At 34.6% G+C, this 19,461-nt stretch overlaps 5 protein-coding genes and 1 pseudogene across 5 annotated transcripts; 2 read left to right on the plus strand and 4 right to left on the minus strand.

Moving 5' to 3' along the window:
- The first annotated feature begins 543 nt into the window (after nucleotides 1-543).
- LOC124932545 lies at nucleotides 544-3,808 on the plus strand (annotated as a pseudogene).
- A 1,066-nt stretch (nucleotides 3,809-4,874) lies between these two features.
- On the plus strand, nucleotides 4,875-5,645 carry LOC124928848 (U1 small nuclear ribonucleoprotein 70 kDa-like). Its single transcript, XM_047469101.1, has 3 exons — nucleotides 4,875-4,881; nucleotides 4,975-5,137; nucleotides 5,390-5,645. The coding sequence occupies exons 1-3, from the start codon at nucleotides 4,875-4,877 to the stop codon at nucleotides 5,643-5,645; spliced, it is 426 nt and encodes a 141-aa protein (XP_047325057.1).
- Nucleotides 5,646-7,561: 1,916 nt separating this feature from the next.
- LOC124928849 (rust resistance kinase Lr10-like) lies at nucleotides 7,562-8,074 on the minus strand. Its single transcript, XM_047469102.1, has one exon. It carries the CDS (start codon nucleotides 8,072-8,074, stop codon nucleotides 7,562-7,564), a length of 513 nt encoding a protein of 170 aa, XP_047325058.1.
- Nucleotides 8,075-8,973: 899 nt separating this feature from the next.
- LOC124932099 (rust resistance kinase Lr10-like) lies at nucleotides 8,974-10,482 on the minus strand. Its single transcript, XM_047472705.1, has 2 exons — nucleotides 10,383-10,482; nucleotides 8,974-10,258 (listed from the first exon to the last, which is right to left on the minus strand). Exons 1-2 carry the CDS (start codon nucleotides 10,465-10,467, stop codon nucleotides 9,012-9,014), a joined length of 1,332 nt encoding a protein of 443 aa, XP_047328661.1. The 5' UTR covers nucleotides 10,468-10,482; the 3' UTR covers nucleotides 8,974-9,011.
- A 1,658-nt stretch (nucleotides 10,483-12,140) lies between these two features.
- LOC124928851 (rust resistance kinase Lr10-like) lies at nucleotides 12,141-13,462 on the minus strand. Its single transcript, XM_047469104.1, has 2 exons — nucleotides 13,396-13,462; nucleotides 12,141-13,312 (listed from the first exon to the last, which is right to left on the minus strand). The coding sequence occupies exons 1-2, from the start codon at nucleotides 13,445-13,447 to the stop codon at nucleotides 12,141-12,143; spliced, it is 1,224 nt and encodes a 407-aa protein (XP_047325060.1). The 5' UTR covers nucleotides 13,448-13,462.
- Nucleotides 13,463-16,313: 2,851 nt separating this feature from the next.
- On the minus strand, nucleotides 16,314-18,010 carry LOC124929286 (pentatricopeptide repeat-containing protein At2g17670). The gene has a single exon (XM_047469610.1). It carries the CDS (start codon nucleotides 17,901-17,903, stop codon nucleotides 16,500-16,502), a length of 1,404 nt encoding a protein of 467 aa, XP_047325566.1. The 5' UTR covers nucleotides 17,904-18,010; the 3' UTR covers nucleotides 16,314-16,499.
- Nucleotides 18,011-19,461: the final 1,451 nt, after the last annotated feature.

The raw sequence follows: 19,461 nt of genomic DNA on the forward strand, positions 1-19,461 counted from the left end.
CATATAGATGATTTTTTTTTATAAAAACTCCTTAAAAAAAAACTGTAGATCTTACAACATCATCTTCCTTACTACAAAGAACGATAAAGAAGAAGAATACAAATTCAAAAAATGATCAACGATAAAAAAAAAAAAAAAGAATACAAATTCAAAAAATGATTACCAACACAATTGTATGAGCAGTAGATGAACCATCCAACTAAATAGATTGTCGTATCGAACAAAAACACAACACTAACTTAAATTTGAATGGTGAAAAAAGAAATAACGCACATTTGATATTAAAAAAGCCATCACAAGGAAGATAACTTTTCAACTTTTTAGAGTTTTTTTAAAAGAAAATGTAAAAGAAAGAACATATTTATTATATGTTCTTTTTTTATATTGAATTCAATGTGGAATTTTCTAGCAATAAGTTATATATATATATATATATATATATATATATATATATATATATATATATATATATATATATATATATATATATGGTGTCTTGATAATGCAGTAGACTAAGTAGTGTTTGTCTAATTAGTCTTGATAATACAACATCTATCTGTGGTGCAGTATGCTCCAGTTTGTATTGATTTCCATCACCATTCTCTGTGCTTTCACCCACCATAAGATAAGTGCCAACAACAATAACAACATACAGTTTTCAAATGAATCGGACAGCCAAGCTCTGATGGCAATTAAGGGACTCATAAAAGACGATCCTTTTAACATCCTCAGCTCATGGAACCACTCCAACAATCTCTGCCAGTGGGAAGGGATCACTTGCAGCCGCCAGAAGCAGCATTATCATCCCCGTGTGGTGGCACTGGATCTACCATCTTTTAAACTCTCTGGTTCATTATCTCCTGCCATTGGGAATCTCACATTCCTGATGAAAATCGACCTTGGAAACAACACCTTCTATGGCTCCATTCCCCAAGAAATTGGCAGACTTTCACATCTACAGTTTCTGTTCCTTCCATATAACAACTTCTCAGGTGAGTTCCCTCTCAATTTGACCAATTGTTTGGATATCAAAACCATATATCTTCTTAACAACAATCTACATGGAAAAATTCCATATCAGCTTGGCCGTTTATCTAGCCTTCAGAATTTGGTCCTTGGTAATAATGGCTTTACTGAAGCTATACCATCTTCTTTTGGAAATTTATCAGCCCTTACTCAGCTTTCTCTGATGAATAACAAACTCGACGGTATCATCCCTCCTGAAATGGAACAGCTTTCAAAGTTGAAGTTTCTTCAGCTGTCGGGGAACAATTTTTCTGGTATGGTTCCTTGCGGGCTTTACAATATCACGTCAATCTATCATTTCGACATAGCAATGAATTCGTTGGGAGGAACCCTCCCTCTTGATTTAGGATCGAACTTTCCCAAATTAGAATCACTTTATGTTGGTAGAAATCAGTTTTATGGTAGTATTCCTTCTTCGATAGCCAATGCTTCAAAGCTTGTGGAACTTAGTTTCAGCTACAATGCTTTCACTGGTCCACTGCCTCATAATTTTGGATACCTACACGATCTACAAATCCTCTATGCTTCTGGAAATAACCTGGGAAATAGTAGTACCGACGATGAATTAGGTGTTTTTCTCACTTCTTTGTCAAACTGCACTAGTATACAGAGGTTAGCCCTGAAAGATAATAATTTAAGAGGATCGTTGCATCCCAAGACCATTGGCAATCTTTCCACCACATTCACTTATCTTATCCTCAGCCAAAACTATATATATGGGAGCATACCTGCCACAATCGGGGAACTTGTGAACTTGCAGTATTTGGCATTAGATGATAATATGTTTCATGGCGCTTTACCTAATTCCCTTGGAAAACTCTCACAGTTGGATCAACTTTACATTTCCTTAAATAACATTTCTGGGGAGATACCATCTTCCTTTGGAAACTTTAGCAAGCTATCAATTCTTTCCCTCTATGACAACATGCTTGAAGGAACCATACCTGTATCATTGAGCAGTTGCTTAAATCTCCGAGGAATGGATCTCTCATACAATCGTCTGACTGGTACTTTACCTGCACAAGTTGCTGGTATTTCTTCTCTTACTGGTATTCTCTTACAGCATAATCTTTTGGTAGGATCCTTGCCACAAGAAGTGAGCCATTTGATGAATATGGGGATCCTAGACATATCGGAGAATCAGTTCTCTGGAGAAATCCCCTCGTCTCTTGGTAGTTGCCTAGTTTTGGAAATACTTCTCATGCAGGGAAACCTATTGGAAGGAGGAATTCCAGCATCGTTTGAGAAACTAAGAGGCCTTCAAATACTAGATCTTTCTCGCAATAACCTCTCTGGACCTGTTCCCAGCTTCTTAGGGGAGTTTGAATTTCTAAACTCCTTAAACCTGTCCAATAATAATTTTGAAGGTGAAGTTCCAACTGAAGGAGTCTTCAAGAACATCACTGCTTTTTCTGTTGCCGGAGATAACAAACTCTGCGGTGGAATTAAGGCATTGCAATTGCCTCCGTGCCCTTCTTCTTCTTCCAAAGCTCCACACAAGTGGAAGAGCTCTGCCAAAAATAACAAACTGGTCATATCTGTTGTGGTTCCTTTAGTTGTTCTACTGTTAATTTGTCTCTCGGTTCTAGTTTTCTTCAGCAGAAGAAGAAGAAGAAGAAAGAGGAAGCAAACTTCTCCATCTTCTCCTTCCAAGAACACTTATCCAAGAGTCACTTATGCAGAGCTTCAGCAAGCAACAAATGGCTTCTCTTCGAAGAACCTTGTAGGCCAAGGACAATACGGTACTGTTTACAAAGGAGTTCTCAGTGATCAAACTGTGGCTATTAAGGTCCTCAACCTCCAGAAACATGGGTCAGACAAGAGTTTCTTTGTAGAATGTGAAGCACTTAGAGTCCTTCGTCATCGTAATCTTGTTAGGATCATCACCACTTGTTCAAGTATAGATCTTAAGGGGGGGGGGGGATTTCAAGGCTTTGGTGTTTCAGTTCATGGAGAATGGGAGTCTGGAGAGCTGGCTGCACCAAAATAATCGTGCAGAACCGGCACTAAATCTATTACAGAGGCTAAACATAGCTATTGATGTGGCGTCTGCACTGGATTATCTTCACCATCAATGCGAATCGGTTGTCACCCATTGTGACCTTAAGCCGGGCAATGTTCTTCTTGACAATGACTTTTGTGCACATGTGAGTGACTTTGGCATCGCCAAAATACTGAGTGGCGGATCATACAGTAACCAGGAATCAAGTTCAATTGCTGTTAGAGGAACAGTCGGTTATGTGGCACCAGGTAATCAATCAATCAATTCAATAACCCTAATTTGTGGAGTTTCTAATTATGAGTTTTATGACACAGAATATGGAATGGGCATGAAGGTATCGACCCAAGGAGACATGTACAGCTACGGAATCTTGTTATTAGAAGTCTTAACTGGGAAACGCCCCACCAGTAGCAGCGAAGAAATGAATGATCAGTTTAGCCTCCATAGCTATGTAAAACATTATCTTCCTGACCGGGTGATGGAAATTGCGGATCCAAATATGATCAATGATAAAAATAGGATGATCAAGTTTGAGGATAACCTTGCTTCGATGCTTCAAATTGGAATTTGTTGTTCAGCCAATTCGCCAACCGAACGAATGAATTCTGGAGATGCTCTTCATAAACTGCATAAGCTCAAAAACACCATGTATTAGGGTTATTTTGATTGATTATCTAATAAATATAAAAAAAAAAAATGCTATATGAACTCGTACATTGTAACAATATATTTGTATCTATGTGCATCGGGATATTTCTAGTTAAATTAATTTTAATATGTTTTTAATATTAAATCTGAGGGAGTGTAATGAAAATTGGATGAATTTAGTTGGCTAGGAGAACAAAAAGTTTACGTACATCTATAACATTTCATTCAAAATTGTTACCATATTTTGTTTATAAACCTAATTATTAATTAAATTAATACAATTTAAAAAATGGTTAAAATAATTTAATTTAGGTTATATAAAAATTATTATAAGAAATATTATTTTACAAGTAAATTTGAAATCGTAACTATATGGAAAAAAAATCTAATTTATAATAATAATAAAAAAAAGATAATGATGAAAAGAGAAATGATTTGGGTGAGTGAACGGGGAAATTGGACAAAATGACCCTGAAGATAAGGTCATTTGCCTATGTGGTCACTCAATATTTAAAATTGATCTGGTGACCACTTTATTTATTTTGGACGAAATTACCTTTTTTGCGTAACGCGAAGGGAGTTCGCGTTTCGCGAAGTGAAACAGTATGAATATATATACTCAAATTTTTTCATTTCCCTCATTTCGTTTCTCTCTCTTCTCTCTCTTCTATCTCTGTTCTTGTTCGTCGGCGGCAAAAACTTCGGCGACAGCGAAAACTTCGGCGACAGCGACTACGGGGACGACGGCTATGACCTGAATCTACAAAGATAAGAAAACCTCATCCCTGAATCGATGTTTATAATACAGATTTATGTTCTTATTTCTATATCTTCATTTCAAACCCTAACCCAAATCGATTTATGTTCATGTTTCCAGTATCTCCATCGCAAAAACCCTAAATGAATTTATGTTCTTATTGTCTATTATCTTCATTTCAAACGATTTATGTTCTTCTTAATGAAACCATAACCCTAAATCAATTAAATATGTTCATATTGATTCATATTGGTTCATATTTGTTAATATTGGTTCATATTGCTTCATATTGGTTCATATTGGTTCATTTTTTTGTTCATCTTATTGTTCTTATGTCGATGATGACATTTGCAGATCATATGGGTTCCGTTTCGCGAAGGGCTTCTCGTTTCGCGAAGGACTTCCCTTTATGCATTCATAGAGTATGTGCACACAAGAGACATGAAAGGTTTGTCTGTAATTTGTATAGATCGATGTTATATTTTATATGTGTGTGTTTATTTCTTTTCCTGACTCCTAGCCCTACATGTGTTTCCTATAGCTGCATATAAACAAGCTGATGGAACAAAGATTGATAAGAGAAGAGTGCTTGTCGATGTTGAACGAGGTAGAACAGTTCCAAACTGGAAACCTCGTCGACTTGATGGGGGTCTAGGAACAACCAGGATTGGAGGTGAAGATGTAAATAAAAAACAATTGGGGAGGTAATTGATTAAGATGTCTTTTACTTTCACAAGCTTCTTTAGAAACTCTATGTGAATTTTTTCCTTATATGTTACCCTCTCAATGTATTTGCTTAACAACTTGAGTTAAATTTTGAAGAGGAAAGAATGCAATGATGGTTGTATATCTAATAGAGCTTGCATCCACTACCTATAACAAGTAGACAATATGAGATCTTTTAATCTGCATAATTTTTATAATTTTCTTCACTTTCATTTCTCAATCATGTGTAGGGAAAAATCCCGTGAAAAGGGAAGAGATAGAGAGGGTGATAGGGAGAAATCTCGTGAGCGATCTTATGAGAAGCCAAAGGATCGTGATGAACCGGAGGATGAAGTGAAGGGATTGTATGAACATGAATGTCGTCGACGACACCATAAGCACTACGAAAAAGACTATGAAAAACCAGACAATCATAATCATGGGCGTGGTGGTGCGCGATATGAACAACTAGAACAAATTGACGAGGACAAAGAAAAGATTAGGTGAATGATTAGGTGAATGAGAACAATTCTTCATTTCAATAATAGACTACCACCAATATCTAAAGAAAAGACATATCTTGTTATTTGTTCAAATAATAACTAGACTGGTTCACCATTTTTTGTTTTATTATAGATATATATATGATAACTCTCTAGTCTAGTTTAAAACTTCTTGGTGAGTATGAATGATAAAAACATTCCATTTTGGTGAGTTTTGTCTTAAATTTCTATCCCAAATTGTAAATAACAAAAATTTGTTTATCATTTGATTTTTTAGGTGACAGGATGAAAGTACAATATTACATTAATAATTAGAAAAGTTTCATATATATCTGATTATAAAAATAAAACAGACAAAAGAAATGAAACTTCCTTTTAATTAGAGAATATGAGGAAATGAAGCTTATTTTAATTTCCATTAGGATTAGGTTTAATAATGCAAATTGGATTAAAGTCCTTTAATATGAAGGGAAGTTTATCCAAGTCCAATCTCAATTTCTTTATGTCTCCCCCTTTCAAAATGCAATTCTACAAACAAATCATTTAACATATAATTATAAAACACCTAAATGAAAACAACTCAATTGTATTGACTATTGAGAAAACCCTTCATCTATAACGTCGACACTTAGCCGGTTTTCGTCTTGCTGTAAGTACTTCTTCACTGAATCCCGACCCATTTCTTTCAATATTTTCGCCCAAGATTGGATTCGTGAAGCCCTTCGCAAAATATAAAGTCCTTCGCGAAACGTGAAGCCCTTCGCGAAATGAGAAGCTCTTCGCGAAACGAGAAGCCCTTCGCGAAACGAGAAGCCCTTCGCGAAACGGAACCCATATGATCTGCAAATATCATCATCGACATAAGAACAATAAGATGAACAAAAAAATGAACCAATATGAACCAATATGAACAGATTTAATTGATTTAGGGTTAGGGTTTGATTAAGAACAACATAAATCGTTTGAAATGAAGATAATAAACAATAAGAACATAAATTGATTTAGGGTTTTCAGATGGAGATATTGGAAACATGAACATAAATCGATTTGGGTTAGGATTAGAGTTAGGGTTTGAAATGAAGATATGAAAATAAGAACATAAATCTGTATTATAAACATCGATTCAGGGTTAAGGTTTCTTATCTTTGTAGGTTCAGTGCATAGCCGAAGTCGCTGTCGCCGAAGTTTTCGCCGCCGCCGACGAACAAGAACAGAGAGAGAATAGAGAGAAACGAAATGAAGAAAATGAAAAAGTTTGAATATTTATATTAAACCTAATTCACTTCGCGTTTCGCGAAGCCCTTCGCGTTACGCGAAAAGGATAATTTCGTCTAAAAAAATAAAGTGGTCAGATCAATTTTATTATTGGGTGACCACGAAGGCAAATATCCCATCTTTAGGGTCATTTCGTCCAATTTCTCAGTTATTCCTCCCTAATTCTTTTTCTAAAATTCCCTCCAATGTCATTAAATTAATATATATATATATATATATATATATATTATTTTTTAATTGTATATTTCAAAAAATGTTCATGTGTATTAAAAATAACAACCATACTAACATAACTTGTCATGAAAATAAAAAAAATGGTATTTAATAAATTATTGAGCTAGTAAATACTCAATAAAAATTATTATCTCTATCTGAGACTCTATTAATTTTTAAGAATTTTTTTTTTACGAAAGATACGCATCCCTATTGCAATTAATTTTGGAATAATGTCATCAACCATGTAACACAATAACATAATCTTAAATATTCTCTTCCATTTGTATTTCAGATTCACGTTTGATTGGTGTTGTATCTTTATACCAATTGGAATTTGTTTCCTGGTTTGAACCACTATTGGATGAATGGATCATATTCGTCGTCCTTAAAGAGAGCATAAAGCTAAAGGGCTTTGAAGGGGGTAAGATTTCAACTCCTCCATCCAACATTTTCACCACGGCACTCATGCGTGGTCTTTCTTGGGGGCAGTCCTGAACGCACCACAGTCCACAAAGCCACATTGGCTAGCCTCTGAGCCCGTTCTCTCTGAGCCTCTTCAATCCCACATGAACTTGTTATTAGCTCCTCCAATTCACCTTTCTCGTACTTCTCCCATACAAAACTCGGGAACCAATCCAGGCTACTAGTGGCACCCACCTTTGTGTTCTTCCTTCGCCCCAATATCTCGAATAACAACATCCCAAAGCTATAAACATCGCATTTGTAAGAGATGGGAAAGTTGTGGAGGAGAAACTCGGGTGCAGAGTAACCCGGGGTGCCCCTGTATCCGGTCATAGTCACATGGGTTTGATCCATGTTGCATAACTTTGCAAGACCGAAATCTGCAACCTTGGGGGAGAAGTTGTGATCAAGAAGGATGTTTGCTGGTTTTATATCATAATGGATGATCCTGTGTTGGCATTCTTCGTGTAAGTAGGCCATACCTTACATTCGAATTAAGAATTCTAAATAATCTGCAAATTTTGTAAATAACAAAAATAAATAAATCAACAAATAGAAAACTTAAAAGACTTAGATGTTTTTTTTTTTTTTTTTTTTTTTTGTTAACTATAGTGATATATAAACAAATAAAATCATATACGTGAATATTTCATTCTAATTTACTGATAAAATTGACATTATTCTCATTATTTAAGGGGCCTAATCAATTAAGTCTGGAATGTCCCTGTCTTACAACTAGCTGAAAGATATTTATTATTTTTTTCTTTTAAGTCAGATACCCATGTCACACACAAAAAAAAGGAGAAAATGCCAGCTCAGTATCATAAATAATCAAGGAAAACAAGTGTTGATAACACATAATAGGGTCAGAAAAGATCAATTTGTTGTGTCTATTCGGGCACTTGGTGAGAGACCTGGTAAAGAAATTCTCACCTATACCTATATATGAGTTACCATCAAAGAAACACTGTGTAAAAGACCAAGTCAACTTATTCATTTTCTATGGAAATTTAAGTGCAGTTTCTCCAGTAGTATGTGTAAACACATAATCCAAAGTCAACTCAAGTATTTAGTTAAAGTACCCCACAACAATAACAATTAATACTTGTTTTCTATGGAAATTTATTGTATTCATGACATGACCTTATAGGAATAGCCGTGTGTTCTACGGGTTGGAATTGGATGTAGAAATTGTGTGCAAAGTAATTTCTTTTCATGTCATTTGTTTTACTATATGTTTAGTCTCATAGACCGGCCCTTGACCAATATTCAAATATATATACAAATTATTTTTTGTGCATACAAGCCAATTCCATATTGGTTATTGTTACTTTCAAAAATTAAATGGAAGAACAATTGTAACTTTCAAATAAACTATTACATGACAACATACATGATTTCGATTTGTATTTCACATTCAAACTTGATTGGCTTCGTTATATATTTGTATTTCAGATTCAAACTTGATAGACGTCTCTCTTGTGTTCCTATAATACCAATTCGAATCTTCTTCTTCTCCACTGCTAATTGTCATACTTTTGGAACCATTATTCATCGAAGAATTGATCGCATTTGCCCTCACAGAGAACATAAAACCAAAGGGCTTTGGAGGGGGCAAGATTTCGACTCCTCCCTCCAGCATTTTCACCACGACGCTCATCCTAGGCCTTACTTGGGGGGAGTCCTGGACGCACCACAAAGCCACATTGGCCAACCTCTGAGCACGTTCTCTCTGGGCCTCTTCAATCCCACATGAAATTATAAGCTCTTCCAATTCTCCTTTCTCATACTTGTCCCACACACAACTCGGGAACCAATCCAAGCTACTAGTGTCATGACCCACCTCTGTGTTCTTCCTTCGCCCCAATATCTCGAATAACAACATTCCAAAGCTATAAACATCGCACTTGTAAGAGATGGGAAAGTTGTGGAGGAGAAACTCGGGTGCAGAGTATCCGGGGGTGCCTCTGTATCCGGTCATAGTCACGTTGGTTTGATCTCTATTGCATAACTTTGCAAGACCAAAATCAGCAACCTTGGGAGAGAAGTTGTCGTCGAGAAGTATGTTTGCAGGCTTTATGTCATAGTGGATGATCCTTTGCGGACATTCTTCGTGTAAGTAGGCCATCCCCTTGGCAGTTCCTAGAGCTATTCCATACAATCTCTCCCAAGACATCCCGGGCCCATTGATCACTTGAACATTGTTAATATTATCTTGGAACAAATACTTGTCCAACGATCCATTCTTCATGAACTCGTAGACTAGGGCGCTCTGAGACGTCCTTTCGTAGCAAAACCCATGCAAGCCTACGAGGTTTACATGGTAGGTCCTACCTATAGTGATAACCTCGGCCTTGAATTGTTCCTCTGTTTTACTGTCGAGGTTTCTTTGAAGCACCTTGACGGCACAAGGAACTCCATTAGGAAGTTTTCCAAGGTAAACCTTGCCAAATCCTCCGGATCCTAGAATTGTAGAGTAATTATTGGTGAAAGCCCTTAGTTGTGTTGGAGTGAATCTAACCGGCTTCTCATAGGTCATCATGTCCTCCAAGATGTTAGCAGCGTCAAATCTGACTATAATATTGGTTTCGGATAGATTTGTTCGCCATCGCCAAAACTTGATGACTAGGAGGATAAATGATGCAACAACAAAGAAGATAAGCACTGCGCAAAGCATATATATAGAAAAAAAGTAAGTAAATTTGGATTCGTGCATGTTTAATAATTAATAATAATAATGTCGACTAAGAAAGAAGAAGAAGTTGTTAATTAATTAGAGCTTTCTTACACCCTTTTGCTATCACCCTGACATTTGTTTCATTTGTGTTACTGCTGCCCCCATATAAAATATCACCATAATTGGAAGTATCCATGATTGGGCCCGGTGCTTGTGCAGGAAATGGAGTTGAAGCGTCGACTACTACTACTGATAGTAAGCTGAAAAATAACAACCTCGTCCAGAGAAGCTACAGAACAAGAAGACAGACACAGTACTGAAGCTAATGAACATATATTATGCTGAACCAAATATATAGCTAATTAATAATTAATTAAGAGCAACCATGAAAGGATTCATGATGAATGAGTACGTTAATTACGTACCATGAAAGGAACATGGAAGCTCATGTGATGACCGGAAACAATATTGGCAGCTCCTCCTCCTATACTTTTCCTTGTAATTATTTCTCTCATCTCCTTGCAAAGTTGCAATATCATATTATCACCCACACAGAATATATATAAGTATTTGTTTGCAATTTATTTTTATTTTTTTGTTAAATAATAACGTATAAAGTTCTCATTGAAGTTCAATGGAGAGACCATGAATAGACCGACGAACGTCCATTAAGGGATACATTTGGCTTAAAATTATAAAAAATAAATTATATATAGACTAATCAAGATAAGATAAAAAAAAAAGATCGATTTGATTAATAATAACAAAAAAAAAATGCAATAAATAATACAAAAATGTAAAGTGGAAATCCAAAACTGAAAAAATAAGAGAAAATATGTCACCGTTATTTTATCAAAAATAGATTACAGCTTAAAAAGAGATCAAATATAATCATATATTTATAAGTCAAATGTATTTGGCCAAAGCTCAAGTCCGGTCAAAACCCATCATATCACCATAACTATAACACTGAACAATTACTTGTTTTCTATGAAAATTGATTGCAATTTCCAAAATAATTAAGGTTCATCCTCTCAATCTCATAATGTCTTTACGGTCTGGTTGTTAGCTAGGGATTATAGTCAATTTTCTTTTATTATGAATATTTAATTATATTGACCCACTAACTAACTACTAAGATAAGATAACTAAAGTATTTTTTGTGACTAAAATATAAAAAATTACTGTTCATTTTCATTAAAAAAAAACAACTTTAAATGCAAAGAAAACTCATTCAAATAACTTATTTTTTCATTAAATTTTATTTTATTTTTTTAATTTTAAGCCAATAAAATTCTTACATAACTCAATATAAAAAAAAATCTCTAGAAGCTAGGATTGTGATTTTTCCCCTTATTTTTCATTTTTTGATTTTTGTGTTAATATCCTTCTTTTGCTTAGGTTTTGTCCTTTTATATATATATATATATATATGCACCCTGCATTATTTTAAGTAATTATTAAATACAAATAAAAGTGATTTTTATTTTTAAAGAAAAAATAAAATAAAACTGATACTAATGTAAATCAACACTAATAACAACTTATATGGATTTAATTGCCTCACAATGTTAGGAATATGTTACTTTCAAGAAAAAAAATGCTAGGAATATGTATTTGCAATACAAATTAAGTCTATAATGTAAAAGTCAAAATATAGTTTTCAAGACGTTTGCTAAATAATCATCTACAATAAACTAATATTATCTACTATGTAAAACAACCCAATTTACAAAAATGAAATATTGAAGAATCTAATTCAAATACAATATTGAAGAGCTAAGGTAATGAAGACCATATATACAACAAACATGAAAATTACTTAGAGAACCTAAACCATTACAAGACAAGTAACATCATTTAATTATCTTAGTTATCTATTTGTATTTCACATTCAAATATGATTCTCGATGTATCTTTATACCAGTTTGAGTCTACTTCCTTGCTTGTCTTCGATGAATTTATCGTATTTTCCCTAATAGAGAACATAAAACTAAAAGGCTTTGGAGGGGGCAAGATTTCGACTTCTCCTTCCAACATTTTCACCACAATGCTCATCCGAGGCCTTGCATGAGGGGAGTCCTGAACGCACCACAAAGCCACCTTGGCCAACCTTTGTGCACGTTCTCTCTCGGCTTCTTCAATTTTGCAAGATTTTGTTAGCTCTTCCAATTCTCCTTTCTCATACTTATCCCACACGCAACTTGGGAACCAATCCAAATTGCTAGTAGTAGCACTCATATTCGTGTTCTTCCTTCGCCCCAATATCTCGAATAACAACATCCCAAAGCTATAGACATCGCTCTTGTAAGTGATGTGAAAGTTGTGGAGGAGAAACTCGGGTGCAGAGTAGCCCGGGGTCCCCCTATATCCTGTCATAGTCACATGAGTTTTATCCTTATTGCATAACTTAGCCATGCCAAAATCAGCAACCTTTGGGGAGAAGTTGTCATCGATAAGAATGTTTGCAGGCTTTATATCATAGTGGATTATCCTTTGCTGACAATCTTCGTGTAAATATGCTAAGCCCTTTGCAGTTCCAACTGCAATTTCATAAAACTTTTCCCATGAAATCATTGGACTACTAGTACTACTATGATTATCGCGAAACAAATACTTGTCCAACGATCCATTCTTCATGTACTCATAGACAAGTGCGCTCAATGAATCGTCATAGCAAAAACCATACAACTTTACCAAGTTTGCATGGTAAGTTCGACCTATAGTACTAACCTCGGCCTTGAATTGTTCCTCTGTTTTCCTATCCAAGTTTCTTTGAAGCACCTTGACAGCACATTGAACTCCGTTTGGAAGTTGTCCAAGGTAAACCTTTCCAAATCCTCCAGACCCTAGAAGTGTCGAGTAATTATTGGTACAATCAACAAGTTGTGCGGACTTGAATCGAATTAGCTTCTCCATGGCCATGCCCTCCAAGAACGGATCCAGTCTGAACTTAAATTTATTTTTCTTCTCCATCAGAGTGTTTACAAAAAAGACAAGGCCTATGAAGATGAATATTGAGATAACCGACAACACAACAACTGCAGAGATAGCAAAATAACGATTTTCTCAAGTAAATTTCATGATGAAACGTTTCTTGTCAAAGAAGTAATTAAAAACTTACTCATTATTATTTTCGATTGGGAGTGTTTATGATCATGACCATCAGCCTGCATAATTAATTGTTGGGCTGGTGCAGGCAACGGTGTAGTCGCCACATCGGTTGTTAAGCTGAAAAAAATCCATAGCAGCTACAAACAAACGAGGAAGAAATTGAAACTAAGGTTAATAAGTGAAACAAAACAAAATATTATGAGCAAAATATATATATATATATATATATATATATATATATATATATATAGATCCAAGACAGAAAAAAGGAAATTGAATTACAATCAAAGAAACCGGTGGGATGTTATGCTGAGAAGGAGACAGATCTCCTTTGATGTTTCTTCTTTCCCTCATTTAGATGTCTTTACAAATGAATAATACAATAAATTATTATGTATGGTTGAATTTGACTATATATATATATATTATAAGTGGATACAAGTGTCATATTTATTAAATACTTTTTTCATTCTGAAGTCAAGGGACCGAGGTATTTTCAACCTGCACTAAAAAATCAACCCATTGTTGTGTCACGTGTTTTTTTTATTCACACAACTTAATATTTTAAAAACTAAATAGAACTTAAAAAAATCATTTGGCCAAAAATTGTATTTATCCGTAATCCTAAAGTGAGGAACATTTGTGAAAATATAAAATTTATTAGTTACAATATTATATTTTATATAATTATAATGAATGAGAGTGCTAAAATCTAGACACTTATTCCATCATTTTGTATGATTTTTTATTATAAATTATTAGATAATGGGATAGACTTTAGCCTAGACTTGATTGATCATTTTTACATGTCAATGAACTAAAAATAAAATAAAAAAACAAAAATGGGTTTGAAACTGAATTTTAAACCTAGTATGATTTTTTTTTTTTTTTTTTAATGTAAAACTTAAGGTAAGAAAAAGACATAAAAAGGAAATGATATATAAAATAAAATAATAAATAATAATTTAAAATAGAAATTATTTGAGTATTTTGATTAATGAAATGATTTGAGAAGTGATTAATTGTAAAATTAATTTTGTTTGTATTATTTTAAACACCCAAACTGAACATGCCCTTAGAAATGATTGTTTCAAATTTTTTGTTAAAATTTGAGTTATAAGTCATTATCTAATGAATTGAAATTTGTTATGGTATAGTTCTATGAGTGATATAATACAAGTAAAATATAGGTTTGGGTAAATTATTATTATTTTATTTTTTTATTTTTGTGATTTAGAGGTTATTTGAAAATTAATAATGGTTGATGATTATTTTAAAAAATTGTATGCTTTTTTTTATAAAATATTTAAAGGGTATTAATATATAAAAATAAAATAAAAAAATAATTTAAAATAAAAATAAAATATTTTAATATTTTAATTAATAAATAAAGTAATATGACGAATGATAAAAGAAAGTGAAATAAATTTTTTTTTTTAATTTTGGTTATTGAAATAACCCAAACTGAATTACCCTTAGACTATAGAAAAAATAATAAATAATAAATATTTCGAATGGAATAACATATCTACTTAAAAATATCAAAATATGTTTGTGAAGACAAAACTGATTAAAAATATAATATTTATTTAAAAACACCCAAAAGCTTGTTAGAATATGTTTTTTTTTAAATAATTTAGAAGAAAAAAAAATAATATTTAATAATTTTAATGAAGTGATAATTATTTTTTGTAAAAATAATTACAAGATATTAATATATATGAGTAATAATAATATAAAATAGAAAGTATTTTAATTATTGAATTGCGCAAATATAATAAATGAGAAATTAATAAAATGACATTTAATTTAAGTTATTAAATTAACAATCCAGACAGACATTCATTTTAGTTGAGAAGAGAAAAATCTTTTTATTCCAAAATTTGATCTATTGGCAGAGGAAATTTATTTTACTAATTTAAAGGTAATGACGTGATAAGCTTTCTTCCCGTATCCCTCCCCTATCCCTCATAACAATAAAATATATTTTTTTAAACAAATATGTAAATAAATAAAAAGATTATACATTTGTCAATTAATTTATAAATATTATATATAGGGTTTGAATTATATGTAAATTTATCCAAAAAAAAAACACAAATAATCCACTATTACCAAGTGACGATGCACTAAATGGAAAAGGTTGGATTAGATAGATATCTTGCTGCTTGTTTATAAATAGAAAAAACTAAAACCCATGAAGACAACTTTAAATCTCTTCTCTCCCAACTTCACAGCTTGAAGCATAGTTGTCAATAGCGTATAGCGCTAAATAGCGCCAAAGCTTCTCATGGCTATAGCGTAAAGCGAATAGCGTAGCGAGGGCTATTTGAAAATAAAGCGCTAAAACATGTAAATATCAAAAATAAAAAACATCACAAAATTAAAAGTTTAAAACATAAAAACCATTAATTCTTAAACTATTACTAAACAAAACAAAATAAAATAAATAAATAAATAAATATAAAACTATTACTAAACTTATATAAATGATAAATCTAAACTATAAAATGAAAAACTTACAAGCAAGTTAACGATTTGGCTGTAGAAGATGGCTGTAGAAGACAAAACGGCTAGAGAATAGGAAAGAAGAGAATTGAAAGAGAAAAGAATTGAAAAAGAAAAGAAGAGAAAGAGAAGAATTGGAAAAGAAAAGAAGAGAAAGAGAAGAATTTGAAAAGTCGGCGCTATAAAGGGGCTATAGCTATTGGCGCAATTGGCGCTATAGCTAGAAAGGCGGCGCTATTTGAAAGTGTGTAGCCTATAGCGCCTTATAGCTACAAGGGGGCGCTACGCTACGCTATTCGCTATAGCTAGCGCTACGGGCGCTATTGACAACTATGGCTTGAAGCACACCATTCTATTGCCAAAAAGAAGATATCATTATAGATAGAGGAGAAATGCCCATCACATGCTCAACTAAATATATTTATTGCCAAAAAAACAGCTTACACTTTGGAGTACTAATACAATAATAGTGTGTTCATTATAAGCCAAATTCTGAATTAATGTCACAAGAATCAAATATAAACTAACCTCAATGTAATTATTGGGTATAGCAAGCAAGATCATCCTAGAAACAAGATCTTGTTCCTGAAATGGGAGTGTAATCAATTAAACAGCAAGGCCTTGTTCCTTTGCTTTCTTCAGCCATTTTAGATTAATCTCCAATGTAGAATAAGCAGAAACCTCTGTCAGACTTTTGCTATCAACTACATAATCAAAAACTTCATAACAATCCGCCACCCTACCATTCCTACATAGAGCCCTCACCAAGGACCCATACGAACCAGACTCGAGCTTCATTTCACCTGATTTCATCGCACTATACAATTCAGTTGCCTTGTCCAGCTTCTTTGCTTTACACAACCCTTGAAGCAATGTGTTATAAGTGCACGAATTGGGATCGCATCCTTTCGATTCCATCTCCTCCAACAATTCTAATGCGCTCAAAACGTTTCCTTCCCTGCACATTCCATTCATCAAAGATGTATATGTAACCGCATCAGGAAAATGACCCATTTCAGCCATGACCTTCAAATACTTCTGCGCTAGGTTAACCCTTCCAGACTTCGACAACCCAAAGATCAGTGTATTATAAGTTACTAAATCAGGTTCCACTTTATCTTCATTCATTTTATTGAAAACCCAAAGAACCTCACTAGCTCGACTCAACATACAGTAACCCTTCATAATTATATTGTAGACGTAAGTATCTGGCTTAAAACCCTCTTGGTTCAATAAGTCAAGCAACCTGATTGCTTCCCTGAGATTCTTTTGGTTACAGACATTGTCAATCAAGATAGTATATGCAATTAGATCTGGCTTTACATCGAAAGACTCCCTCAATTCTCTTATGAAATTGTTAACTGTACTCAAGCACCTGTTCTTGCAGAGACATCGGATGACGCAGTTGTAAGTGTAGGAATCGGGAGGTGCGTGCCTTAAGCAGAGTTCTTTGATCAAATCCACGGCATCGTCCAAACGATCAACAGAACAGAGACTCCTAATGGCGATGTCGGTTGTGACCTTATCCGGTGGAAAGCCTTCCTGTGCCATCAAGTCTAGGGTCCTGCGGACGGAGGAGAGAGGGACATCCGATGATTTACAGGCTTGGGAGAGAATGATGTGATAAGTGGATCGTTCTGGAGAGAAGACGGTGTGGGTCTGTGCCATGTGTTTGATGAGAGAGATTGAGTCATCGAGAGAAGATACAGCAGAGAAAGATTGGAGAAAGGAGTTGGGGAATTTAGAGGCGACTGAGGAAGGGGAAACAGAGGCGATGAAAGAATTGAAAAGGGTTTTAGCATCGGAGAGGCTGGGTGACTTGAAGATGATTGACGGAGCATGTGGGTTCTGGGTGGTTGAGGATTTGCGAGGTGTTCTATTGGAAGATTTATCGGGGAAATTACGGGGCTTTTTAGGGACGGGAGGAGGAGAAGGAGAAGAATGGTTTTTGAGAATAGTTGATGCCTGATACTGAGCTACTTGCTTCAGCCCTGGTGGTATTTTCCCCATTTCTCTGTTGCCGTCTTCTTCTTCTTCTTCAGGTCAGCTACTGTGTTTTTCTGGGTTTGGGATGATCGAAGGGAAGAAGAATTAAGCCATCTTCGGAGGGCGGCTAGAGTCTGGGAAAATGAGGTTTAGGGTTTTAAGTTAAATTTTTAAAATTATTTTTTTAAGAAACCTTTATTGGAAATTTGATGAAATGAGCCTAATAATGGGAAATTTGACGAAATAACCCTCATAAAAGGGTTATTTCCAAGTTTAGCATAGGCTAGATAATTTTTTAAAATTTAACATTTTGTCAATGGAAAAAGACCCTTTTGTCCCTAAATTAAAAAAATAACATTTTCTCTTTTCTCTTTTCTCTTTCCTCTTTCCTTCTCTTTCCTTCCCTTTCCTTCCCTTTCCTTCCCCTTCCGTTTTCTCTCCCGGAGCCCCCTCTCCTCTTTTCATATTTTCGAAACAGGAAGCAACAAACGACCATCATCATCATCATCTTCTTCTCCTCTCCTCCGACGACGAAGCCGAAGGAACCAACTAAGCAACGAACGAACGAAGCAACAATAAAAACACAATAATCTTGTTTAAAGTTATTATTGAGGTTGAGGGTGAGTTTTCTTCGACGCAACGAAGGTTGAAATGGAAGAATAGTTTATGGTTTTAGTGTTTAGTGTTTGGGTTTAGGTTTAGGTTTAAGTTTATTGGCTGACTAAATCGTTTTGGGTTTAAAATGCATCTGTCGAAAGCTGTTGCAGGTTGTCGCAGACGAATGCGCATCTGTCGCAGACGAATGCGCATCTGTCGCAGACGAATGCGCATCTGTCGCAGACGAATGCGCATCTGTCGCAGACGAATGCGCATCTGTCGCAGACGAATGCGCATTCGTCTGCGACAGATGCGCATTCGTCTGCGACAGCCTGCAACAGCCTTCGACATATGCATTTTCAACCTTCGTTCGTTCGTTGCTTCGGAGAAAACTCACTTTCAACCTCAACCTTCGTTCGTTCTGCTTTTTTCCGTCGTCGGGAGGTGGATAGTCGTCGGGGGAGAGGAGAAGAAGAAGAAGATGATGATGGTGGCTTCGTTTTGAGTTGCTTCGTTGGTTCTTTCGGCTTCGTCGTCGGGGGAGAGGAGAAGAAGAAGAAGATGATGGTGGCGTTGGTTCCTTCAGCTTCGTCGTCATCGGTCTTCGGGGGTAAGGGAAGTTGAAAAGAGAGAGAGAGAGAGGAAGGGAAAGGAGAAGGAAAGGGAAAAGAAAATCAAATTTTTTTTTTTAAATAAAGGGCAAAAGTGACATTTTGTCTTGGCAAAAGGTTAAAAATGAAAAAATTAGTAAAGGCATGCTATATATGGTAATAACCCTCTTATGAGGGTTATTTCATCAAATTTCCCCTAATAATTGTCTTAATTGTGCAAATGACCTATGCTGGATATTTTCTTTTTTTTTTTCAAAATAACACTTTTTATTTTCGGACAAAAATACATTGTTACGAAAGGAGACGGAACCCTAATTCGTCGAGTGTGTCGCCGCATGACGAGCGTGCCGTAACGAGAAGCGGCTATATTTTTG

The sequence above is a fragment of the Impatiens glandulifera genome, chromosome 3, assembly GCF_907164915.1.
Source record: "Impatiens glandulifera chromosome 3, dImpGla2.1, whole genome shotgun sequence".
Lineage (NCBI taxonomy): Eukaryota > Viridiplantae > Streptophyta > Magnoliopsida > Ericales > Balsaminaceae > Impatiens > Impatiens glandulifera.